Consider the following 22,576-nt stretch of genomic DNA (forward strand, 5'->3'; position numbering starts at 1 on the left):
AAGTTTTCATTTCCAAAATAAAGGATGGAAACATACCACGCTGCATCTTGGTCTACTCCTTATGACAAACGTGACACTCTCCCTCCTTTTCTCTCTCTCTCCCTCTGTTCCACCACCCCTCCTGGGCTGTGAGATAAGTCTCATTAATTAAAGGGACAGTTCTAATTAGCTGGTGTAATGCTCGCTGGAAATACCTCCCGGACCCGGCGGGTCCGAGACAGAACACCAGAGACGGCAAACCAGACAGAACACCGCCGCCACACTGCCGTTAAAATAGATGAAGTCATTAAGTTAATGGCTCTACCTTTAACACAGTCTATAATGTTAAATTAATCAGTGAAGTAGTTCAGTTTAGAGGCAATAACAGTTTATTTGCTGAATGGGAGTACAGGTACCTTTAAGAGAAGAAACAGTTATTGTGGAACACACTGTTTACAAAACTTGAATTGAACTCAACTCTACAGTCGCTCAAGAGCTTTGTGTTGAGGCCTCTCTCTCTCCACCTCCAGTGGGGTTCGGACTTCTCTCTCGCTGTATGATCTGATCTGAGTACAGTGTGTGTTTAATCTTTCTATTGATTTAACAGAGACCTTGCTGTTCACATTCACACAGACTAACTATCGCCTCAGGGTCTGGAGCAGTATTCTCTCTCTCTATCTCTCTCTCTTTCTTTCTCTCTCTCTCCCCCCCTAATTTAAATTCTAATTTAAGGGCTTAATTGGCATGGGAAACATGTATTTAGATTGCCAAAGCAAGTGAAGTAGAGCAGTGGTTCCCAAACTTTTTATAGTCCCATACCCCTTCAAACATTCAACCTCCAGCTGTACCCCCTCTACCACCAGGGTCAGCGCGCTCTCAAATGTTGTTTTTTTGCCATCATTGTAAACCTGCCACACACACTATACGATACAATTATTAAACATAATAATGAGAGTTGTTGTCTCAACCCGGCTCGTGGGAAGTGACAAAGAGCTCTCATAGGACCAGGGCACAAATAATAATATAACAGTAATCAATAATTTTGCTCTTTATTTAACCATCTTACACATAAAAACATATTTTTTCATTGAAAATTATGAATAACTCACCACAGGTTAATGAGAAGGGTGTGCTTGAAAGGATGCACATAACTCTGCAATGTTGGGTTGTATTGGAGAGAGTTTCAGTCTTAAATCATTTTCCACACACAGTCTGTGCCTGTATTTAGTTTTCATGTTAGCGAGGGCTGGGAATCTACTTTCACATAGATACGTGGTTGCAAAGGGCCTCAGTGTCTTAACAGCATGATTTGCCAAGGCAAGATACTCTGAGCACAGCCCAATCCAGAAATCTGGCAGTGGCTTCTGATTCAATTCCATTTTCACAGAACCGCTTGTTGCAATTTCGACGGAGCTCTCTTTTTCAGATATCGGTAAGTGGACTGGAGGAAGGGCATGAAAGTGATTATGAATCCAGTTGATTGTGTCATCCGTTTTGGGAAAGAACCTGTGTAATTGCGCACCCAACTCACTCAGGTGCTTCACTATGTCACATTTAACATTGTCCGTAAGCTTGAGTTCATTTGCACACACAAAAAATCACACAATGACGGAAAGACCTGTGTGTTGTCCTTGTTAATGCAGAGAGAGAAGAGCTCTAACGTCTTAATCATGGCTTAAATTATGTCCCGCACATTGAATATAGAGTCCCTGTAATCCTAGATTCAGATCATGCAGGCGAGAAAAAACCTCACCCAGATAGGCTAGTCGTGTGAGAAACTCGTCATCCTTATAAGCGGTCAGACATGTGAAAATTATGGTCAGTAAAGAAAACTTTAAGCTCATCTCTCAATTAAAAAATACTTTGCCCCTTGATAACCAGCATAACCAGTACGTTATAAAAGGTATGTTCGCTGCCCATATCATTGCGTAGTGCAGAAAATACACGACAGTTCAGGGGCCTTGCTTTAACAAAGTTAAACTTTTTTACTGTTGAGTCCAAAACGTCTTTCAAGCTGTCAGGCATTCCCTTGGCAGCAAGAGACTCTAGGTGGATGCTGCAGTGTACCCAAGTGGTGTCTGGAACAACTGCTTGCACACGCGTTACCACTCCACTATGTCTCCCTGTCATTGCTTTTGCTCCATAAGTACAGACACCAACACGAGCAGCAGCTACGTTTGGCTGCATACAGACCGTTAGTGAAATTCCTGCGAGAGAGTAATGGTTAATGTGATTGGATGAGTAATGGTTAATGTGATTGGATGAGTAACGGTTAATGTGATTGGATGAGTAACGGTTAATGTGATTGGATGTTAATTATTTGACTAGGTTACCTGTATTTGACATTGTGTTGTTATTTAGCTGAACACTAGATGCTTTATTTTTGGCAGTGAAATGAGGATACTCAGGCGAGAAAAAAAACATTTATTTGTATTTTTTATATATATTTACATTTAAAAAATTTGAATTATGTTTTTATTTGGCGTACCCCCGATGGCATCGCGTACCCCAGTTTGGGAATACCTGAAGAAGATAATGAACAAAAGTGAAATAAGCAATAACAATTAACAGTAAACATTACACAGTTCCATAATAATAAATACATGAATACAAATGTCATATTATGTCTTTATACAGTGTTGTAATGATGTGCAAATAGTTAAACTACAAAAGGGAAAATAAATAAACATAAATATGGGTTGTATTAACAATGGTGTTTGTTCTTCACTGGTTGCCCTTTTCTTATGGCAACAGGTCACAAATCTTGCTGCTGTGATGGCACACTGTGGTATTTCACCCAGTAGATATGAGAGTTTATCAAAATTGGGTTTGTTTTCAAATTCTTTGTGGATCTGTGTAATCTGAGGGAAATATGTGTCTCTAATATGGTCATACATTTGGCTGGAGGTTAGGAAGTACAGCTCAGCTTCCACCTCACTTTGTGGGCAGTGTGCACATAATCTGTATTCTCTTAAGAGCCATGTCTGCCTACGGCGGCCTTTCTCAATAGCAAGGCTATGCTCACTGAGTCTGTACATAGTCAAAGCTTTCCTTAGGTTTGGGTCAGTCGCAGTGGTCAGGTATTCTGCCAATGTGTACACTGTGTTTAGGGCCAAATAGCATTCTACTTTGCTCAGTTTTTTTGTTAATTCTTTCCAATGTGTCAAGTAATTATCCTTTTGTTTTCTCATGATTTGGTTTGGTTTAAATGTGTTGCTGTCCTGGGGCTCTGTTGGGTCTGTTTGTGTTTGTGAACAGAGCCCCAGGACCAGCTTGCTTAGGGGACTCTTCTCCAGATTCATCTTTCTGTAGGTGATGGCTTTGTTATGGAAGGTTTGGGAATCGCTTCATTTTTGGTGATTGTAGAATTTTGATAATTGGCGGGTATCGGCCTAATTCTGCCTGTGTGCATTATTTATTTATTCTACGTTGTACATGGAGGATATTTTAGCAAAATTCTTCATGCAGAGTCTCAATTTGGTGTTTGTCCCATTTTGTGAATTATTGGCTGGTGAGTGGACCCCAGACCTCACAACCATAAAGGTAGTAACGGATTCAAGTATTTTTAGCCAGATCCTAATTGGTCTGTTGAATTGTATGTTCCTTTTGATGGCATAGAATGCCCTTCTTGCCTTGTCTCTCAGATCGTTCACAGCTTTGTGGAAGTTACCTGTGGCGCTGATGTTTAGCCTGAGGTATGTGTTGTTTGTTGTGTGCTCCAGGGCAATGGTGACTTGATGGATTTTTTATTTGTGATCCTGGTGACTGAACCTTTTTTGGAACACCATTATTTTGATTTACTGTCAAGGCCCAGGTCTGACAGAATCTGTGTAGAAGATCTAAGTGCCGCTGTAGGCCCTCCATGGTTGGTGACAGAAGCACCAGATCATCAGCAAACAGTAGACATTTGACTTCAGATTCTAGTAGGGTGAGGCCAGGTGCTGCAGACTGTTCTAGTGCCCTCGTAAATTCATTGATATATATGTTGAAGAGGGTGGGGCTGCATCCCTGTCTCACCCCATGGCCCTGTGGAAAGAAATGTGTGTGTTTTGTGCCCATTTTAAACGCACACCGTTTGTGTACATGGATTTTAAATGTTGTATGTTTTTCCCAACACCACTTTCCATCAATTGTTATAGCAGACACGTATAGCAGACACTCAAGCCAAATTGAGTCAAAGGCTTTTTTCAAATCAACAAAGCATGAGAAGACTTTGCCTTTGTTTTGGTTTTGTTTGTTTGTCAATTTGGGTGTGAAGGGTGAATACGTGGTCCGTCATGTGGTAATTCGGTAAAAAGCCAATTTCACATTTGTTCAGTACATTGTTTTCACTGAGTCTGCTGTTAATGATAATGCAGAGTATTTTCCCAGCATTGCTGTTGACGCATATCCCACAGTAGTTATTGGGGTCAAATTTCTCTCCACTTTTGTGGATTGGTGTGATCAGTCCTTGGTTCCAAATATTGGGGAAGATTCCAGAGCTAAGAATGATGTTAAAGAGTTTAAGTATAGCCAATTGGAAATTGTTGTCTGCACATTTTATCATTTCATTGAGGATACCATTAACACCACAGGAATTTTGGGGTTGGAGGGTTTATATTTTGTCCTGTAGTTAATTCACTGTAATTGGAGAATCCAGTGTGTCCTGTTAGTCTTTAATAGTTGACTCTAAAATTTGTATTTGATCATGTGTATGTTTTTGCTGTTTGTTCTTTGTTTTTGGGCCGAATAGATTGGGGAAGTGGTTTACCCATACATGTCCATTTTGGATAAATAACTCTTCGTGTTGTTATGTGTTTAGTGTTTTCCAATTTTCACAGAAGTGTTTAGAGTCTATGGATTCTTCAATTACATTGAGCTGATTTCTGATGCGCTGTTCCTTCTTTTTCCGTAGTGTAATTCTGTATTGTTTTAGTAATTCACCAATGTGAAGGAGTAAACTCAAGCTTTCTGGGTCTCTATGTTTTTGGTTGGATAGGTTTCTCAATTTCTCTCTTAGGTTTTTACATTCTTCATAAAAATATTTATCATTGTTGTTCATTTTCTTCGGTTTTCTGTTTGAAATTTTTATATTTGATAGGGAATAATGGCCCCGGAGAAGAGGGCAGGCGTTTTACGTGTCCCCAACCGATTGTTGTTGTTTTTTGTTTATTTGTGTTTTTTGTAACTTATTTTTTTACTTATTTTGTAGATAATGTTGCTGCTACCGTCACTTATGTCCGAAAATAACTTCTGGACATCAGGACTGCGATAACTTACCATGGACTGGTAGAATCCTTTTTGGACTTTAATAAGTCTGATGAGCCCGACGCAAACGATATACTGCTTTCTCGGGAACAGGCCCAAATCCCTGTGATTTGCGTGGAGGAAGCGGTGAAAAAAGGATCAAAAGGCGGGCTGCTTTCTGAGAATTAGTAGGCAATCGAATAAACCCCCACTTCCTTCCATTCTGCTAGCAAACATGCAATCTTTGGAGAATTAAATTGATGACCTACAGTGGGGCAAAAAAGTATTTAGTCAGCCACCAATTGTGCAAGTTCTCCAACTTAAAAAGATGAGAGAGGCCTGTAATTTTCATCATAGGTACACTTCAACTATGACAGACAAAATGAGAAAAAGAATCTGGAAAATCACATTGTAGGATTTTTTATGAATTTATTTGCAAATTATGGTGCAAAATAAGTATTTGGTCACCTATGAACAAGCAAGATTTCTGGCTCTCACAGACCTGTAACTTCTTCTTGAAGAGGCTCCTCTGTCCTCCACTCATTACCTGTATTAATGGCAACTGTTTGAACTTGTTATCAGTATAAAAGACACCTGTCCACAACCTCAAACACTCACACTCCAAACTCCACTATGGCCAAGACCAAAGAGCTGTCAAAGGACACCAGAATCAAAATTGTAGACCTGCACCAGGCTGGGAAGACTGAATCTGCAATAGGTAAGCAGCTTGGTTTGAAGAAATCAACTGTGGGAGCATTTATTAGGAAATGGAAGACATACAAGACCACTGATAATCTCCCTCGATCTGGGGCTCCACGCAGGATCTCACCCCGTGGGGTCAAAATTATCACAAGAACGGTGAGCAAAAATCCCAGAACCACACGGGGGGACCTAGTGAATGACCTGCAGAGAGCTGGGACCAAAGTAACAAAGCCTACCATCAGTAACACACTACGCCGCCAGGGACTCAAATCCTGCAGTGCCAGACGTGTCCCCCTGCTTAAGCCAGTACATGTCCAGGCCCGTCTGAAGTTTGCTAGAGAGCATGTGGATGATCCAGAAGAAGATTGGGAGAATGTTATGTGGTCAGATGAAACCAAAATAGAACTTTTTGGTAAAAACTCAACTCATCGTGTTTGGAGGACAAATAATGCTGAGTTGCATCCAAAGAACACCATACCTACTGTGAAGCATGGGGGTGGAAACATCATTCTTTGGGGCTGTTTTTCTGCAAAGGGACCAGGACGACTTATCCGTGTAAAGGAAAGAATGAATGGGGCCATGTATAGTGAGATTTTGTGTGAAAACCTCCTTCCATGAGCAAGGGCATTGAAGATGAAACGTGGCTGGGTCTTTCAGCATTACAATGATCCCAAATACACCGCCCGGGCAATGAATGAGTGGCTTTGTAAGAAGCATTTCAAGGTCCTTGAGTGGCCTAGCCAGTCTCCAGATCTCAACCACATAGAAAATCTTTGGAGGGAGTTGAAAGTCCATGTTGCCCAGCAACAGCCCCAAAACATCACTGCTTTAGAGGTGATCTGCATGGAGGAATGGGCCAAAATTCCAGCAACAGTGTGTGAAAACCTTGTGAAGACCTACAGAAAACGTTTGACCTCTGTCATTGCCAACAAAGTGTATATAACAAGTATTGAGATAAACTTTTGTTATTGACCAAATACTTTTTTCCCACCATAATTTGCATTAAATTCATTAAAAATCCTACAATGTGATTTTCTGGATTTTTTTCTTCTCATTTTGTCTGTCATAGTTGATGTGTACCTATGATGAAAATTACAGGCCTCTCATCTTTTTAAGTGGGTGTTAGAGGAAATTATGGTTGAAATGACTAATTATGTATACATTCCAATCAGAACTGACTAGTCCAAATGCTATAATGTACTGTACATGTGAATTTTCTCTCTTGCTCCCATTCCCAATTGTATATAAAGTAGTCAGGAGTTTAGTAACAATGAATGTCTGTTCCTTAGTTCATTCAGTGTACAAATCTCCAGGTGGCGGGAACGGCCCATCTCCAGATTGTCTAGAATGTCGATTTATACTGACTGACCTTGACTTCGTGCTGATAACGCGAAGGCTAGAGGGCCCCTCTACTGGTGAAATAGAACGTTTAGAAAACGCTGACGTCATTTTCAGTTTATAACCTGTGGAAATATGTGTATGGAGGAGTACTCAATTGAAATAAACGCTGTTACTTTTGGCTTTTAAGACTGGTCTCAATCTACTTCATGCATAATTAATGAATTTACAACTCATTAATGAATTAGAATGAGTGAGAATCTGGTTTTGGCTACAAAACATACAGGAATTTAGAAATTCCACTAACATTTGGTCCTTCGATGCCGGATCTAAATACCCCTCCCTGGTATCTTGAGGTAGTACGCTGAAAATCGTGCACGGACGAGTTTTTGACTCGTTTTTACTAAAGACCTGACCTCTGAATTGAGGTTAAAATTAAAACAGGCCTGCGTATTATCACAGATTCCAGGAAAGGTGACTAGATTCAAACGAACAATGCTTTCCCAGCCGGCAGCCAGGTAAAGTAGCCTTTATTCTCGATTTTGGGGGGATTTGAGTTCTTTAATTGATGTTCTGAGAATTCATCAATGGTGAGAGCTTTGCTATCCCCACAGGGGTGTATGACCATCATACAATGGGTTTTGTAGAACCGACATACACGGAAGCAGGTTCGAAAATAACCTGTGGTAATGTGCACTACCGCAAATAAACTAAACTTAATCATGAGAGGCACACCCGCCCGAGATTAAGAAGGGATATTAAATAGGTACTGGGAGATAGGACGGTGATCTTGTAAAAATACTAGGCGTGGGGAGACAGCAAGGAATGCAAGATAACTGGATTGGTCATTTGATCATCGTTCCGATTCAACTAATACTACGGAAAATATCCAAATTGACCTTAATCATGAGAGGCACACCCGCCCGAGATTAAGACGGGATATTAAATAGGTACTGGGGGATAGGACGGTGATCTCGTACGAATACTGGGCGTGGGGAGATGGCAAGAATGCGCAAGATAACTGGATTGGTCATTTGAATAGTGGCAGTATTGATCATCGGTCCGATTCAACTAATACTACGGAAATATCCAAATAAGGAGGAGAGGGAATTTAAATCTAAAGAAATGAGATAAAAGCCATATCTATAGACAGGATAGTTCCATGCGAGAGGGGAGTCTAACAATTAGTGGCGTGAGATAACGATTATTAGCGTTCTTTACTGACACAACCGGAAAATAAGATTTTAACTAGGGCTTTACAAACCCTGGGCTTATAGTTGTAAGGTTAGACCTAATATCTGATTCAAAAGTCAAAGCTATTGGTAAGATTTCCATAAAAGAGCTAAACTTAATCATGAGAGATTAAGACAGAAATTAGAATACTAAATCAGACGAGACTTAGAGCAAAATGGATTCTAAATGATAACAAAGAGACAATTACGATTTATGCCCATCGAAAGGTTTTTATAAAATTAGCGAATTTAGAGATGTTGGTTGGGGTGGCAAATTATAATTCAGGATTTGAACTGATGTGATAAATTAGGTTTGGTTAATCGAACAATAATTATTTACAATTCATTTAAAGTCGCTACGAATGGGGCTGAGGTTGAGCGCTTGATGATGTCGTCACTAGCGAGGCACTGTTGTCGCCAGGGACTGGGGATAACGGAGCAAATTGAATGGCTGTTAGTGTGGGTATCGAGGTTTCGAGTGACTTTTCAGAAGTTGATGTAAATTACAAAATACATTTTTAACAGTAATTTGAGAGTTGCCAGGATAGTCAGGAAAGATGCTAAAAACTATCAGCGGATACCTAGCTAGGCATCAAGGTGTGGCGTTTGTTTGGGTTGAACTATGTTAGGGAGAGAGAGACTGGATGTATGGTTCGTAAAACATCGTGGTAATGGATTCCATGGTTGTGATTCCAGGGTTGATTGTTTATGTAACACCAGTGAATTTGAGCACTTTCAATTGTGTGGAACCATGTTAGGGTATTTAAAGTTTGAAAAGCAACCTCTATAGAAAAATATAACTGCATATGTTTCGGGAAGTAAGCTAGGTTGAATTTGGTTATTCAAACTTTTCCCCTGATACGTAGACATGCGTGTTTAAGTAGGATTCTTCATTCCGGGACGGATGGAAGTTATCTAAAATAAGTCAATTAAAGGAGCCATGGGAGAAAGTGAATGCATATTTATTAAATATCGGGGATTAAATTACGGATTTCTTACACTGAGAAATGTATCGGGTTAATTGTATCTAAGGGTAACACGTTCATTTGAGTAAACATATACATTGACGGTGTTTAAAATTTATGATTAATGATTTTAGTTAAAGGGGAATCATCATTAGGTTTAGTTTATAGTTCACTTTTGAGTTTCTGAATCGGAATTAGCATAGCGAATGCTAGTTAGGAGTGATGTTCCCCTTCTGGGAAAATGGATGTTTAAAGGGTCTCAATTTTAGATGTTTCCTGGGATTATAACCTGGGGGAGAGAGCAGCCATAAACGACCAAATTGAAAAAGGTCTGAAAATATATACACATAAAACAATTGTTAGAACTATTTGTTTTAGTGCAAAGGTATTTTAACGAGGCACGCTCACATATGGAACCTTATGAGTTGTTATTTTATGGGTTTTAATTACACAGGTGACTATTTCTATTGTAAGGATAAAGGGTTCTTTATGTCTAATATGGTATGACCTTTTGACCTTATCGTGACTGTCTTCTGAGGTCTGATCAGCCTCAGGGGAGAGTCATTTGTATAATGAATGTGGTCATATTGAGTTACTAGTTTTAAGGTAAATTCATTAGAAATGAAGCAGTTTTGGTTGAGGGGTTAGAATTACTGTTTGAACCGCAAATGAGAAAGTGGTTCAGGATTCTGTTTTTACAACATTAGCTGTGAAGTTTTTGAAGGGGCTATTAGTGATTTGGTATTGTAACAGAGAGAAAGTCATATTTATCATCGAGAATAAATAGGGGAAGATAACATATTTTGAGCCAACGGGGCAGGGAAGAATTTGAGATGTTTTTGTTTGGTTTTAACCCCTGTGTACAGGAGTGCCAAAAGACGGGTGACATTACCTTTGTAATGGGGGAGGGTGTCCGTATGGGGATTACATGATAACCAACTTGGGACAGTTCCGGGATTGGAGAAGAGGGTATCCTTATAGCATAGGGGATCCCACGAAGGTGGATAGGTTTTCCATGATATGGGGGAAACCTGGGAGCACTGTTGAACTCTGTAAAGGTGATGAAATCCTACTAACCATCAAAACTATTAAGCTCTCTGATGCAGACACTTACACCCTCGGACTACAAAGGACCGGGACAGACACGATGGGTGTGTTTTCTATTAAGGTACTGCCAAAACCAGAGGTCCCAGACGAACCAGGGCCAGACACACTCCTCTACCACCCCTGGACCGAACCTGCCACCACTGTGTTAAATCCCATTCAGGTAATTAATGTTAGAATATTCAGCTATTGATCAATTAGGCACTGAGACTGGTTTTGATGGTAGGGACAATTTGTGGCTGTCTTATACAGAATAGACTTGCTTTGGATATGCTTCTTGCCAGTCAGGGGGGCGTCTGCAAGATGTTCGGTGAACAATGTTGCACGTATATTCCTAATAACACCAGCCCAGATGGTAGAATATCTAAGGTCCTTAATGGGCTTGATGCACTATCTGCTGAGATGAGGACCATGGCGGGGGTGGACTGTTCTCTTGGTTGGGAGCCTGGTTTGGTAAGTACACTGGTATGGTGGTTACTGGATTTCTGACCCTAATTCTTGTATTTTTATTATTGATGTGTTGTGCTGCTTGCATCATACCGTGTTTTAAGAAGTCTGTTACAGATGTGGTGAAGGCTTCAGGCATGATGCCTTTGCTTGATGCTCCAGTTGGAGATGCTGATACTGAAGCATGCTTTCAGGGGAGGATGAGACTGACTAATATGGTTAGCATTTATTAGACTTTGTTTGATTATTATAAGTTTTTAAATAGTATTACATTTAACAGGAATATAGGACATCTGTGATGATTTAAGATTATTGTTAGGATTAAGATAGTTTAATTAACCTAGATAAGGACTTTAGAAATTGCCACCATAGACATGTTTTTCTAAAAGAAAATCCATGAGTTTAGATAAAGCCAAACAGTGAGACATGTAGTTCAAATTTGGAAACATGAGAAACAGAGCTACAGACAGATAGGGGAAAAGGCAGACAGAAGAGCCCTCCCCCGCACTGCAGAGACCTTGAAGGTTGGAGAGCAGAGAGGAGAAGTTTTAGAAGGGGAGCCAGGACAGGCAAAGATAACAGTTACTGAATGGAGACAAAAGGGAGAATTGGACATGTGGAAAATGAAAGGGGCGCTCCTACATGATGATGTCAGACATAAGGATAATTCACTAAATCTTGCCTTATTCTTAAACAATGACTTAGGTAAGGTTGTTACCTGGGCAGAGACAGGTAACAAAGGGGGATGGGTAAATAGTGTTCTAGAATAGGATGTGACCTACGGGATAATTAACTAATAAAACAAAAAAAATTTAGCTAATAAACAGAATAAATGAGAAACTGTTTGTTAACCAAACCTGTATGTCCAAGATTTTATGCACTACAGGTGAACTACAGGTGAAGTCACTCAATCCAGTCCCATAGGCTTGTTGGGGGGACCATACCAAGGTGACAGCTAGCTGAAAGAGCTACCCGGATTCATATCGCACTGCGGGAGGGTAAGGCACATTAACACTGTCGAACAATAACAGAGTTCGAGAGGAGAACTGGAATTAACAGAATTCTGGGGGCCATCTCTCGAATGAAGAATACCTTACCTGTCCTTTCCTCACTGTTCTTGTTCATAGAAGTGAAAATGTGTCTGACTCTTGCTAATGATGTGTTTTCTGGAAGAGGGTGGGGCTTTATAGGTGAGCTGTCCATCCTAAACTGTATGGTTGGAGATCTTATTCCTACAACATGAACCCGAGAAGGCTAGAGGGTAATATTGACATAATTAAACGAGAAATTAGTATTAACCAAGCATAAGAGATCACTTGATCTGGATAAACAGGAAGTGAGAGTAGGATAGGGAGGGATGTCTCAGTGGAGTTCTATGTAAACCAAGTGGTGTCTGACTCCTTGGCAGTTCAGGACTAAGAGTAGCTATGATGGAAGACGTATATGCACGTCTCTGTAGTTCATGGAAACAAGTTATAGCTCACAGCATGTGAGAAGGCTACATAAATCTACATACCCAGCATGGAAGGAGAAAGTAAGGGTTTCAGTTGATAACCTAGGGCATTCCAGGTAGAAAAAGTTAGAGCAGCTGGTTGCTCTATAGACAGCTGAATACAAGCATTGTCCCTGACAAAGCAGATACTGACGGTGGAGTTGTCCAGAGCCAAGAGCCGGTGTGGATAGTTCAGAAATGGAATTATTCACCTAAGGGAACAGCCTGTATAGTAAAGCTATTCATGAAAGCAGGAAAGCCAGATAACAACAGTTGTGTGGATTTGCACTATTTATATCCACATGTTCCTCTGAAATCTAGGCTTCCTCCTTCAAAGTGACAAGAGGAGATTGATACTGTCTGGCCCGGTATAGTGCTTATGGGACAGAGAATATTACTACTGATGGGGTGATGAGTGATTTGGCTGACTGGTTGAGATCTGGGGATGTCAGTAAGATAAGGAGACTCAGGGCTCACATCTGTTGAATGTGTGGGAGAATGACATGATGGCCGAGTATTACTGGCTAATTGAACAGAGGTATGTGTACTGGTACATTTTGAGAATGCCTTTTACACTCATTGTGTTGACTAAACGGGAGAAAATAAGTACTCCGACTGGGTCTTTTGATGATAGGGTTTGTATTAATAACATTGTGGATCCAAGGGTGGCAGATGAGATCAAAGCTACAAATTAGATCCTGGCAGGATTAGAGACAAGTATTTTTGGTGGTCCACTCTCAATGAGAATGTGGATTGGATCGATTATATCTATTAAAAATCCACAGCGCTTCACCAATTATTTTAGAGATGTAATGAATGACTAGGCAGAATAGAATAGTCTTGGATGTTTGCTGGCTGAAGACGGTGGGGGTGTATAGGTAGTTTGACTCCGGGATATACAGTTGGGATGGATCAGTGACCAAGGCCTTGTCTGGTTTACACACCCTAGTTCACGGGTTGGCAGAAACTCTGGGGTGGATACTTCTCTGACTGATTGGGTTTTGATAGTACGTTTGGAAAATGGAAAAATGTTATGATCACTGTGGGCTACATTCACCTGTGTGACTGTTTTAGTTTTAGGGGGGCGGTTGTCTAATCCCCTGTGTATGAGGCCTTATTTCCAGGACTCTGGAGTAATCTATGACAATAGATGGTGCGGTGTGGGCCGATTCCAGGTTCTAACCCGTGGAGGACTGAAGGCATGTCTACAGAGGAAGTGGACGAATCTGGATCTTTCATCATTGGGGAATTTATGTTTGATGAGACTAGTGTTGAGATGAAGGGGAATTGGATTGTAATTTGTTTCAATGATTAAACTGTTTTTTAATAAAGATTGTAACGAAAATCCTGAAAGAAGAGTTATGATTCTGATGTAGGTTTAAAAACAGTTGGAGTTGAGGTTAGATTTGATTAATGATGGGTGAAGAGTCGGATAAACATTCATAATAATGTTGGTTATGTGTCTATTCATATGATGATCTGATAAACCTTTATAATAAGGTTAGTATGAGTAGGTTAATATTTTTATTTTTGTAGATTTGAATGTATAATATTTGATCAAAGGGAGGATTGTTAGAGGAAATTATGGTTGAAATGACTAATTATGTATACATTCCAATCAGAACTGACTAGTCCAAATGCTATAATGTACTGTACATGTGAATTTTCTCTCTTGCTCCCATTCCCAATTGTATATAAAGTAGTCAGGAGTTTAGTAACAATGAATGTCTGTTCCTTAGTTCATTCAGTGTACAAATCTCCAGGTGGCGGGAACGGCCCATCTCCAGATTGTCTAGAATGTCGATTTATACTGACTGGCCTTGACTTCGTGCTGATAACGCAAAGGCTAGAGGGCCCCTCTACTGGTGAAATAGAACGTTTAGAAAACGCTGACGTCATTTTCAGTTTATAACCTGTGGAAATATGTGTATGGAGGAGTACTCTCTTGAAATAAACGCTGTTACTTTTGGCTTTTAAGACTGGTCTCAATCTACTTCATGCATAATTAATGAACTTACAACTCATTAATGAATTAGAATGAGTGAGAATCTGGTTTTGGCTACAAAACATACAGGAATTTAGAAATTCCACTAACAGTGGGAGAACTTGAACAATTGGTGGCTGACTAAATGCTTTTTTGCCCCACTGTATGCGCAAGATTAAACTACCAACAGGACATTCAAAACTGTAATATATTATGTTTCATGGAGTAGTGGCTGAACGATGACACTATCAACATACAGCTAGTTGGTTATACGCTGTACTGGCAGGATAGAACAGCTGCATCTGGTAAGACAAGAGGCTGCAGGCTAGATATTTATGTAAATAACAGCTGGTGCACAATTTCTAAGGAAGTATCGAGCTATTACTCACCTGAGGTAGAGTATCTTATGATAAGCTGTGGACCACACTATCTAGAGAGTTTTCATCTGTATTTTTTGTGGCTGTTCACATAAAACCACAGTCAGAGGCTCACACTAAGACAGAATTGAGTGAGCTGTATTCCGCCATAAGCAAACAAGAAAACATTCACCCAGAGGCAGCGCTCCGACTGGCCAGGGACTTTAATGCAGGGAAACTTAAATCCGTTTTACCAAATTTCTGTCAGTATGTTAAATGTGCAACCAAAGGAAAAAACACTCTGGACCAGCTTTACTCCACACAGAGACGCATACAAAGCTCTCCTTCACCCTCCATTTGGCAATTTTGACCATAATATTATCCTGCTAATTCCTGCTAACAAGCAAAAGTTAAAGCAGGAAGCACCAGTGACTCGATCTATAAAAAAAAGTGGTCAGATTAAGCAAATGCTAAGCTATAGGACTATTCTGCTAGCACAGTCTAGAATATGTTCCGGGGTTCCTCCGATGGCATTGAGGAGTACACTACATCAGTCATTGGCTTCATCAATAAGTGTATCAATGACGTCATCCCGACAGTGACAGTACGTACACACCCCAACCAGAAGGATTACAGGCAACATCCGCACTGAGCTAAAGGCAAAAGCTGCCGCTTTCAAGGAGCGGGACTCTAACACGGAACCTTATAAGAAATCCCGCTATGCCCTCCAACGAACCTTCAAACAGGAAAAGTGTTGAGGCAAATGGCACTGAAACATGCATGAGAGCATCAGCTGTTCCGGAAGACTGTGTGATCGCTCTCTCTGCAGCCAATGTAAGTAGGTTCTTTAAACAGGTCAACATTCACAAGGCCGCAGGGCCAGACGGATTACCAGGAAGTGTACTGCGAGCATGCGCTGACCAATTGGCAAGAGTCTTCACTGCGATTTTCAACCTCTCCCTGCCCGAGTCTGTAATAGCAACATGTTTTAAGCAGACCACCATATAGTGCCCAAGAACACTAAGGTAACCTGCCTAAATGACCACCAATCCGTATCACTCACATCTGTAGCCATGAAGTGCTTTGAAAGGCTGGTCATGGCTCACATCAACACCATTATCCCAGAAACCCTGGACCCACTCCAATTTGCACACCTTAACAGATCCACAGATTATCTCTATTTCACGCCACACTGCCCTTTCCCATCTGTACAAATGGTAAACCGATGTGAGAATGCTATTCATTGACTACAGCTAAGCGTTCAACACCATATTGCCCTCAAAGCTCATCAATAAGCTAAGGACCCTGGGACTAAACACCTCCCTCTGCAACTGGATCCTAGGCTTCCTGACGGGCCGCCCCCAGGCGGTAAGGATAGGTAACAACACATCCTCCACGCTGATCCTCAACACAGGGGCCCCTCAGGGGTGCGTGCTCAGCCCCCCCCCCTGTTCACTCATGACTGCATGGCCAGGCACGACTCCAACACCATCATTAAGTTTTCAGATGACACAACAATGGTAGGCCTGATCACCGACAACGACGAGACAGCCTATAGGGAGGAGGTCAGAGACCTGGTCGTGTGGTGCCAGGACAACAACCTCTCCCTTAACGTGATCAAGACAAAGGAGATGATTGTGGACTACAGGGAAAAGAGGACCGAGCCCCAATTCTCATCGACGGGGCTGCAGTGGAGCAGGTTGAGAGCTTCAAGATCCTTGGTGTCCACATCACCAACAAACTAACATGGTCCAAGCACACAAAACCTATTCTTCCTCAGGAGACTGTAAAGTTTTGCATGGGTCCTCAGATCCTCAAAAGGTTCTAAAGCTGCACCAGCGAGAGCTTCCTGACTGTTGGCATCACTTCCTGGTACGGCAACTGCTCGGCCTCAGACCGCATGGCACTACAGAGGGTAGTGCGTATGGCCCAGTACATCACTGGGGCTAAGCTCCGTACCATCCAGGACCTCTATACCAGGCGGTGTCAGAGGAAGGCCCAAAAAATTGTCAAAGACTCCAGCCACCCTAGTCATAGACTGTTCTTTCTGCAACAGCACGGCAAGCGGTACCAGAGTGCCAAGTCTAGGTCCAAGAGTCTTCTAAACAGCTTCTACCCCCAAGCCATGACTCCTGAACACCTAATAAAATGACTACCCAGACTATTTCCATTGCAGGAGTTGTGACTGTTTTTGTTGGTTATGTTGTCATAGTTGTGCCTAGGGGGGCAGAAGGGAGAGGGAATGCTGTCACCTCCAGGCAGGTGTTTGTCCCCCTGTGTGCTGAGGGTGTCATGTTGTTGTCCGGTTCTGGCATTTAGGTCACCACAGACTCGTACATGTCCCTGGGCCTTGAAATGTTTGATTTCCCCTCCAGGATGGAGAAGCTGTCTTCATTAAAGTATAGGGATTCTAGTGGGGGGATATAGGTAGCTGTTGAGATCATTTCCTTTTGAATTTATAGCCAAATGTAACCCCCTGTGTCCCTTCCCTGTTTTGATTAATTTAATACAGTGAATTAGATCTGCTCTATAACAAATTAGCATACCTCCTGTGTCCCTTCCTTGTTTTGATTAATTTAATACAGTGAGTTAGATCTGCTCTATAACAAATTAGCATACCCCCTGTGTCCCTTCCCTGTTTTGATTAATTTAATAAGGTGAGTTAGATCTGCTCTATAACAAATTAGCATACCTCCTGCGTCCCTTCCTTGTTTTGATTAATTTAATACAGTGAGTTAGATCTGCTCTATAACAAATTAGCATACCTCCTGCATCCCTTCCTTGTTTTGATTAATTTAATACAGTGAGTTAGATCTGCTCTAGAACAAATTAGCATACCTCCTGCATCCCTTCCTTGTTTTGATTAATTTAATACAGTGAGTTAGATCTGCTCTAAAACAAATTAGCATACCTCCTGCGTCCCTTCCCTGTTTCACACCTTGTAGTATGGTGGATGGTACGACCAGCTCTCTGTAACCTAGAGGGCAACCAGTTGGTCCATCTCCTTTATTATTTTACCAGGCAAGTCAGTTAAGAACAAATTCTTATTTATAATGACGGCCTACCCAGGACGAAGCTGGGCTAATAGTGCGCAGCCCGATGGGACTCCCAATTCAAGGCTGGATGTAATGCAGCCTGGTTTGGAACCAGGGACTGCAGTGATGCCTCTTGCACTGAGATGCAGTGCCTTAGACCACTGCACCACTCAGGAGCCCATTTATTCCATGTTTCTTGTAGGATATACAATGTCTGTATTTCCAATTTCTTTGGTGAGAAATTGCTCTTGAAATTGCTCTTGAGGCCAAAGGCAGATGACCCCAGGCCTTGGATATTCTCTCTCTCTCTCTCTCTCTCTCTCTCTCTCTCTCTCTCTTTCTCTCCCTCTTTCTCTATCTCTCTGTGTTTACTCATTGACATAACACCAGATACAGTCCCGCTGGGAGCCACATTACACCAGTTACAGTCCTGCCAGGAGCCACATTACACCAGTTACAGTCTAGACGGGAGACACATTGCACGAGTTACAGTCCCGCCGGGAGCCACATTACACCAGATACAGTCTAGACGGGAGCCACATTACACCGGTTACAGTCTAGACTGGAGCCACATTACACCAGTTACAGTCTAGACGGGAGACACATTACACCGGTTACAGTCCCGCCGGGAGACACATTACACCAGTTACAGTCCACTCAGGAGACACATTATTCCATGTTTCAGTCCCGTAGGATACATTACACCAGTTACAGTCCCACCGGGAGCCACATTACACCAGTTACAGTCTCGGGAGACACATTACACCAGTTTCTTTGGGAGGCACATTACACCAGTTACAGTCTAGACGGGAGACACATTACACCAGTTACAGTCTAGACGGGAGACACATTACACCAGTTACAGTCCAGACGGGAGACACATTACACCAGTTACAGTCTAGACGGGAGACACATTACACCGGTTACAGTCTAGACGGGAGACACATTACACCGGTTACAGTCTAGACGGGAGACACATTACACCGTTACAGTCTAGATGGGAGACACAATACACCAGTTACAGTCTAGACGGGAGACACATTTCACCAGTTACAGTCTAGACGGGAGACACATTACACCAGTTACAGTCTAGATGGGAGACACATTACACCAGTTACAGTCTATCGGGAGACACATTACACCACATTACACCAGTTACAGTCTGACGGGAGACACATTTCACCAGTTACAGTCTAGATGGGAGACACATTACACCAGTTACAGTCTAGATGGGAGACACATTACACCAGTTACAGTCTAGACGGGAGACACATTACACCGGTTACAGTCTAGACGGGACACACATTACACCAGTTACAGTCTAGACGGGAGACACATTACACCACATTACACCAGATACAGTCTAGACGGGAGACACATTACACCAGTTACAGTCTAGACGGGAGACACATTACACCGGTTACAGTCTAGACGGGAGACACATTACACCAGTTATAGTCAAGATGGGAGACACATTACACCAGTTACAGTCTAGACGGGAGACACATTACACCGGTTACAGTCTAGACGGGAGACACATTACACCAGTTACAGTCTAGACGGGAGACACATTACACCAGTTACAGTCTAGACGGGAGACACATTACACCAGTTACAGTCTAGACGGGAGACACATTACACCACTTACAGTCTAGATACATTAAACCAGTTACAGTCTAGACGGGAGACACATTACACCAGTTACAGTCTAGACGGGAGACACATTACACCAGTTACAGTCTAGACGGGAGACACATTACACCAGTTACAGTCTAGACGGGAGACACATTACACCAGTTACAGTCTAGACGGGAGACACATTACACCAGTTACAGTCTAGATGGGAGACACATTACACCAGTTACAGTCTAGACGGGAGACACATTACACCAGTTATAGTCTAGATGGGAGACACATTACACCAGTTACAGTCTAGACGGGAGACACATTACACCAGATACAGTCTAGACGGGAGACACATTACACCAGTTACAGTCTAGACGGGAGACACATTACACCACATTACACCAGTTATAGTCTAGACGGGAGACACATTACACCACATTACACCAGTTATAGTCTAGACGGGAGACACATTACACCACATTACACCAGTTATAGTCTAGATGGGAGACACATTACACCAGTTACAGTCTAGACGGGAGACACATTACACCAGTTACAGTCTAGACGGGAGACACATTACACCAGTTACAGTCTAGACGGGAGACACATTACACCAGTTACAGTCTAGACTGGAGACACATTACACCAGTTACAGTCTAGATGGGAGACACATTACACCAGTTACAGTCTAGACGGGAGACACATTACACCAGTTACAGTCTAGATGGGAGACACATTACACCAGTTACAGTCTAGACGGGAGACACATTACACCACTTACAGTCTAGATGGGAGACACATTAAACCAGTTACAGTCTAGACGGGAGACACATTACACCAGTTACAGTCTAGACGGGAGACACATTACACCAGTTACAGTCTAGATGGGAGACACATTACACCAGTTACAGTCTAGACGGGAGACACATTACACCAGTTATAGTCTAGATGGAAGACACATTACACCAGTTACAGTCTAGACGGGAGACACATTACACCACATTACACCAGTTACAGTCTAGACGGGAGACACATTACACCAGATACAGTCTAGACGGGAGACACATTACACCAGATACAGTCTAGACGGGAGACACATTACACCAGTTACAGTCTAGATGGGAGACACATTACACCAGTTACAGTCTAGACGGGAGACACATTACACCAGTTACAGTCTAGACGGGAGACACATTACACCAGTTACAGTCTAGACGGGAGACACATTACACCAGTTACAGTCTAGACGGGAGACACATTACACCAGTTACAGTCTAGACGGGAGACACATTACACCAGTTACAGTCTAGACGGGAGACACATTACACCAGTTATAGTCTAGACGGGAGACACATTACACCAGATACAGTCTAGACGGGAGACACATTACACCAGTTACAGTCTAGATGGGAGACACATTACACCGGTTACAGTCTAGATGGGAGACACATTACACCAGATACAGTCTAGACGGGAGACACATTACACCAGTTACAGTCTAGACGGGAGACACATTACACCAGTTACAGTCTAGACGGGAGACACCCACAGCCACAGTCAAACTTACTGTCCTGATGGAATGACTCTTCTACAGCTGCTAAACGTGAGTGCTTACTCCTCTCCATTCCTTAAACGTTGCAGTAGAATACTCCAGTAAAGTGTGTAATCTGTGTTCGCTGTGATGCGTTGGGCTCATGTTTTAAACATTGGCGCTTGCTGGCTAGCAGCTGTATAATGATGAGCAGTCGAATGCATTACAGAACAATATCCACAGCTCCTCTAAAATACATTTGCATAGAAAATTTCCCTCAATACAGAATAATTAGTACAATGGTGACCATGCCAGTGTCAAATTGAGACGAGGAGGGGAGAGAGGATGAGCGGGAGAGGAGGAAGGATAATTAGCTGCTTTCATGGAAATACTACAGATTCAGTCAAAACATGATCAGTGTATATTCTGTGTGTGTGTGTGTATGTGTGTGTGTGTGTGTGTGTGTGTGTCTCTTCTCATCAGTAACTGAGAGAATAACATCCATTAGGCTGTAACAGGACAGCACGCTGAGAAGCATCAGACAATCACTTCTCTACTAAGTTCAATTTATACAGTGACTGACTGACTGACACACAAACACACATAATAATAACACAAAGTATTTAACAGTACTGCTGAAAAAACATTACCTCTTTGCAGTCAACAAAAGCTGGCTCCTCTAATGGAGAAATGTGAATTGTACAATTGAAAAACACCATTATATAAATGCCCCATATTTTTTTCTTTGTGTCTGTGTGTGTGTGTTTGTGTCTGTGTGTGTGTGTGTGTGCATTTGTGAGTGCGTGTGTGTTTCCAGGATGTGTGAATGAGTCAGTCTGTCGTGTTAACCTGTGTGAGGGCGTCTGATCCAGCTCAGCCAGGCTGAAGAAATTCATTTGGAGGAGACTTCCAAGAACAAAGACGCCAATCCATACACCTTATATGTGTGTGTGTGTGTGTGTGTGTGTGTGTGTGTGTGTGTGTGTGTGTGTGTGTGTGTGTGTGTGTGTGTGTGTGTGTGTGTGTGTGTGTGTGTGTGTGTGTGTGTGTGTGTGTGTGTGTGTGTGTGTGTGTGTGTGTGTGTGTGTGTGTGTGTGTGTGTGTGTGTGTGTGTGTGTGTGTGTGTGTCTTACCTGTGAGGTGGAAGGTGGGCCAGGAGCCCAGGTCACAGGCTCGGCAGGTGTACTCATCAAACACAAACTCATTCTCCTTACAGGGAGTGCAGGTCCAGCAGCAGCTCACCTCTCCTTTACGGATCACCTGGAGGAAACACACACCAGAAAAACACCTTCATCAGCTCAGAAAAAAAACACAAATCAGAATGCTGCAAAAATACTATATTGGAGAGAATTCACCAATCAGATTGAAATATCAACAGAGATAATCTTGAAAGGTCAACCTTTCACCCCCTTCCTCCCTCCCTCCCTCCACCCGAGCATACAGGGATGTGTGTGGTTGTGTGTGTGTGTGTGTGTGTGTGTCACCTTTATCTGTCCCTTGTCACAGGGTTCGCTGCAGACTGATTTGATGATGGTGTCCTTGCTGGCCCAGATTTCATC

At 42.2% G+C, this 22,576-nt stretch overlaps 1 protein-coding gene across 1 annotated transcript in view; it reads right to left on the reverse strand.

The window, feature by feature from the left end:
- Positions 1–22,576, reverse strand: part of LOC112266187 (metabotropic glutamate receptor 5-like) — a 136,103-nt gene that overhangs the window by 12,339 nt on the left and 101,188 nt on the right. Inside the window, exons 9-10 of the mRNA XM_042294967.1 lie at positions 22,502–22,576; positions 22,151–22,277 (exon numbers count right to left, since the gene is read on the reverse strand). The exon at positions 22,502–22,576 is cut by the window's right edge and continues 94 nt beyond it. Of these exons, the coding sequence (XP_042150901.1) occupies positions 22,151–22,277; positions 22,502–22,576 (202 nt within the window). The remainder of the gene's footprint in view (positions 1–22,150; positions 22,278–22,501) is intronic.

The sequence above is a fragment of the Oncorhynchus tshawytscha genome, linkage group LG13 (genome assembly GCF_018296145.1).
Source record: "Oncorhynchus tshawytscha isolate Ot180627B linkage group LG13, Otsh_v2.0, whole genome shotgun sequence".
Taxonomy (NCBI): Eukaryota; Metazoa; Chordata; class Actinopteri; order Salmoniformes; family Salmonidae; genus Oncorhynchus; species Oncorhynchus tshawytscha.